At 41.7% G+C, this 4,655-nt stretch overlaps 1 protein-coding gene across 1 annotated transcript; it reads left to right on the forward strand.

Moving 5' to 3' along the window:
• The first annotated feature begins 693 nt into the window (after positions 1-693).
• Positions 694-4,403, forward strand: naxe (NAD(P)HX epimerase). The gene is made up of 7 exons (XM_029735932.1): positions 694-845; positions 1,295-1,481; positions 1,601-1,709; positions 1,997-2,107; positions 2,357-2,467; positions 2,674-2,821; positions 3,711-4,403. Exons 2-7 carry the CDS (start codon positions 1,312-1,314, stop codon positions 3,911-3,913), a joined length of 852 nt encoding a protein of 283 aa, XP_029591792.1. The 5' UTR covers positions 694-845; positions 1,295-1,311; the 3' UTR covers positions 3,914-4,403.
• The last annotated feature ends 252 nt before the right edge of the window (positions 4,404-4,655 follow it).

Below are 4,655 nucleotides of genomic sequence, written 5' to 3' on the forward strand. Positions count from 1 at the left end.
TGACTATTTGAATCAGCTGTGTAGTGCTAGGGCAAAAACCAAAAGTTGTTGCCCATGGGGTCCCGAGGACCGAGTTTGGGAAACCCTGCTTGAGGTGTTTTAGATGCCAAGCTTATGGTCATGTTGCATCACAGTGTAGGAGGGAGATTCCAAGATGTGAGCAGTGTGCAGGTGAGCATGGGGCAAAGGAATGTGTGGTATCGGTGGAAAAAAAACTGTGTATCGATTGTGGGCGTGCCCATGTTTTTGGGGATCAGAAGTGCCCGGTGCAAGAGAAGAGATTAGAGGATAATGGGTCAAGGTTGAGTATTAGGCGTAGGCTTCCTAGTTATCAACTGTACCGCAGAAATGGAATCCCAGAAAATAGATGTTGTGGTGGCAGCTGCTGAGAGGCACTTGGATGTAAAGGGTTTTACTGCAGAAAAGTTACAAGTTCTGTTGAACAAAAGATTCTCGTCCTCTCAGGCCATCAGCCTGGTGTCGGATCAGTTAAAGTAGTTGCATGGGGGGGTGATGAAATAGTGGTATATAGGTTTAGGGTTAGTGGTGCCATTTTTTTCCTTTCCTCCTTCCTTTTTATATCACAAAATATAACGTGATTGAGAACACATTACTGCACAGTAGGTGGCGGCATGCACAAACAAATGTGCGAACGCGATGATACCAAAAGAAGAAGAAGAAACGGTTTCCGATTATACAGGAAGTAAATGCTAAGCAATTCGCGTAACAAACTGCACCAGACACACGGTTTTATAGGCGATTTAAATTGTGTCATTTGGTTCGTAAATTGTGCAATTGAATATTTGAAGATTAACAACCTTTAAATCTAGAAGATTGTGCATTTGGTGAGTCTTACTAATCATCTTTCAAATCACTTGACTTGCTCACATCCATAACAAATTAGTATTCAAGTTGGAGGTTTTCAGTGTTGTGCTTGCTTGGTATTAGGCATAGTTCTGTTTAAACTGTTATTTAGATGTTTTACTGCAGAGGTCTTTCTTGATAACTTAAGTTATTTATATATTTTTTGTTATGAAAACCATAGCTTAAAGCACATACATGCACAAAAACATAAGCCAGGCCCCGATCTGTTTGTGCTCCTGCCAACTCCATTGCTCATTGTCAAATCAAACATTTTTGGATGACAATTCCATAAGGAGTTGGCAAGGGCGCAGAAACAGACTGGCACCCAGGCAATAACAATAACACCTGTTTACTCACCTGTCATCTTCAGTGTCCATTACATTCAAACATGGGTCTCTCATTGAATGTGAATATGTTCCTCCTCTTCCAGGTGTTTGAACCAACTGGATGTTGAGTCTGCGGGCTCTGTTTAGGATTGGGTTCCTTGTGACATTACGGACAACCACAGTCCTCTCCCACAGGAGGGCATGTCCATTGGTCAGTGTGACAAATAGTCTATATAAGGAGTGCTTCAGTGGACTGGCGTCCACCATGGCCCAGTCCATAAAATACCTTGGGTAAGGAATAAGGGTGTGTGTGTGTGTGTGTGTGTGTGTGTGTGTGTGTGTGTGTGTGTGTGTGTGTGCGCATGCCTGCATGTGTGTGAACTGTGTGATATATTTATCTGTATCCTCAGGCAGGAGGAGGCTCAGCAAATTGACGAGGAGTTGTTCTCAGAGTATGGCTTCAGTGTGGACCAGCTGATGGAGCTGGCTGGGCTCAGCTGTGCTACAGCAATCACCAGGGTGAGACTCAGTATTTCCCCTAGGAGTGTCTCTTACAATGACTGGTACTGCCCAAGGTGCTGTGAGATGGTGAATGCCACAGCTGTGCGCTGTTCAGCATTGGAAAATCTCAGAAGCACAAGTTTAACTCAATTTAGACTCTGCATAGTGTAGATTAGACATTTCACAATTGGAAGTCATGAGGGCCCTACTTTAGGCTGGTTGAAATGGTTTTAAGCTTGACATGTGCTTTAAGTGTTGCTTTTAGGCTACCTTTTTATTCACCTGTTGCCTTTCTTCTGTTCTAGGCCTACCCCACCAGCTCTCTGGTCATAGCCAGACCCTCTTTGCTTGTGATTTGTGGCCCAGGTAACAATGGAGGAGATGGCCTGGTCTGTGCCAGACATCTCAAACTCTTTGTGAGTGTTTCATCCTTCTCATCTGATATGCAGTAGATATTAGAGAATTGGTTATTATTATAATTAACCCATTTTTCTTAAAGGCATCTATTGCTTTTGGAATCAATGCTGTGTTGTGCTTTTTCTGTAATAGTAAGTGACTTTTAAATTGGCATCAAATAGGCTTAAATAACCTATTAGTATGCATTGCTAAGTAACATGCCTATAGTCTGTGATTCTTTGTGTTTGATGCTTTGTGTGTGACTACAGGGTTATGCACCTACCATACTGTACCCAAAGAGGCCAAACAAACTGTTGTTCCAGGGTCTGACCACCCAGTGTGAGAAGATGGATATCCCTTTCCTAACTGAAATGCCTGAGGTACTAGTGAGCTGTGGCTCCTGTGTTAACCTCAGAACAAAGTCTATTTGGTTGTTAGGTGTGTGTCCTGACTCCTCGGCTACCTCACATAAAATTATCTGGGAGTGTCAGTGTTGTATAAAAGGTTGTTGATGTATTTATCTTGGAGTGTGTATGTGATAATGTGCAGTGGTGTTAATTCTGAAAGTGACAGATGATCCTCTTAGGCAATGGTGGTCGACGAGGCTTACAACCTGGTGATAGACGCCATTTTTGGCTTCAGCTTCAAGGGTGCAGTGCGGGAGCCTTTTGGCTCCATCCTGGACGTGCTGAAGAAGACCACTGTACCCATAGTTAGTATTGACATCCCCTCAGGTGGGTGGGCCCTTAACTCACTTCAAACTAGAATCTAGAGGGCAGATATAGATGTCTTTCAATGATAAGCAAGTCTAGTAAAAATATCCAGTCTCTACTATATCTCAATCACAAGGTAATAGTTGATTTTATATAGTAGAATCTCAAAGTTGGTTTAGAAACAAAATAAACCAAAAACAATTTAGCAAAATCTGGCAGTATTTGGGTGATGGTCTTCGACATCTTTAGATGATAGGCAGTACAGAAATGTAGTATCTTGAGAAGAGGGAGCATAGATGGTACAGAGACCTTCAGACAGACAGGCCACGGAGCTTCTCAATGGGCACTTAGTAGTCTTGGATAGTCGCAGCTCCTCCTCCATAGGTAGGCTGGATCATCCACTACTGAAATGTAGCACCCACCTGGGTGATGCTTTGGCAACTGTAAAAGTGGCAGTAAGACCCCCAACCCTCGGCAGTGGTCCAGAAAAGCAACAGACGGAGTGAGCCTCTGCATCCCCTCACACCGCAGTCCACTTCCCTCTAGGAACTGGGGCAGGGGGCTAAATAGCTAATACTGTTGATCTGGTGTTGCTGCATTAGTCAAATCATATTAGCAAGCTAGCTAGCCAAGCCAAATATAAACTGACTTGCCATAATCAGTCCTGCATTTCTGTGGGTCACCACCAGATATTTCAATTGATCTATTAACAAGTTATCAAAAAAAAAAAAGCAAAAGAAAATGCCTTGATTAAAAACCACATTTTGGGCAGTATTTCGTTCAGAAAACATCAGGAACGTTATTTGTTGAATCCAGAGGTTCAATACAGTGTGCCTTAAGTCTATTAGCTCAGCCAAAATGTTTCCATTGGGATGGAGATATTCTCCCATACTGTACATGTCCTCTTCAGGTTGGGATGTGGAGCAGGGCAGCACAGATGGACTCCAGCCAGACATGCTAATCTCCCTGACTGCCCCTAAGAAGTCAGCAAAACACTTCTGTGGACGCTACCACTATCTGGGTGGACGTTTTGTGCCTCCTGCCATGGAGAAGAAGTACCAGCTCAACCTTCCTCCGTACCCCAATACTGACTGTGTGTACCAGCTGCAGTAGTGCCATCCAGTGGTGTGTGTGTGTGTGTATATACACATATGTAAAAAAAAAAAAAAGATTAAAAAAAAAAAGATTGGTGTGTAAATGCTGTTCGCAGTGAGTAAAGTAATGCTCCCATGTATGTGCATTTACCCTCCGCTACACCACTGGTGTCAGCTGTATAGGTGAAAGGCTGTGTAAGTACACTTGGGGTTTGAGAGGTTATCAACGTCAGTGGATCCATTAGGAATTGGATGAGATTTTTATGTACTGTTTGCACAAAAAGGTTATCTAAATTAATGGATCTTTTGCTGTTGCAGTTTGATTTAAATGTTTTGGCATACTTCTAAGAGTTTTGATGGACAGCTATAATTGCAGTCTGTTATTTAAATATAAGACATTTTAAGTTTGATATTATAAATGATCAATCTTAAATTCTTTTTTGTCATTATCACTTAACATTGTAAATTAGTAGGTATGTCTTAATAAAATGTACATCTAGCAAGACCAATCGAACTGAGAAGACAGTTTATCATAGTCGATCACATTCTATTATAAATACCTTTTGAAGTTTAGTATATTTCATGATTGTGCATAATTTATAAGACATACAACAGGGGGAGTGGATGGATTTATTATATATTTTTTCAATCGCATTGGTGAAATTTTCAGTTATCGGGTGAATTTTAACTCAAACTGATAACACTTGTAATACCCCCTATCTTATGTTCAGAACATTTTATTGTGCATTGATTGGGGTTTC

The sequence above is a fragment of the Salmo trutta genome, chromosome 36 (assembly GCF_901001165.1).
Source record: "Salmo trutta chromosome 36, fSalTru1.1, whole genome shotgun sequence".
Classification (NCBI taxonomy): domain Eukaryota; kingdom Metazoa; phylum Chordata; class Actinopteri; order Salmoniformes; family Salmonidae; genus Salmo; species Salmo trutta.

Coding starts and splice junctions, on each gene's coding strand:
- naxe (XM_029735932.1), top strand. CDS start 1,312: ATGTTGAGTCTGCGGGCTCTGTTTAGGATTGGGTTCCTTGTGACATTA. Junction 1,710..1,996: donor GTGCTACAGCAATCACCAGG/GTGAGACTCAGT, acceptor CTTCTGTTCTAG/GCCTACCCCACCAGCTCTCT. Junction 2,822..3,710: donor TAGTATTGACATCCCCTCAG/GTGGGTGGGCCC, acceptor TGTCCTCTTCAG/GTTGGGATGTGGAGCAGGGC.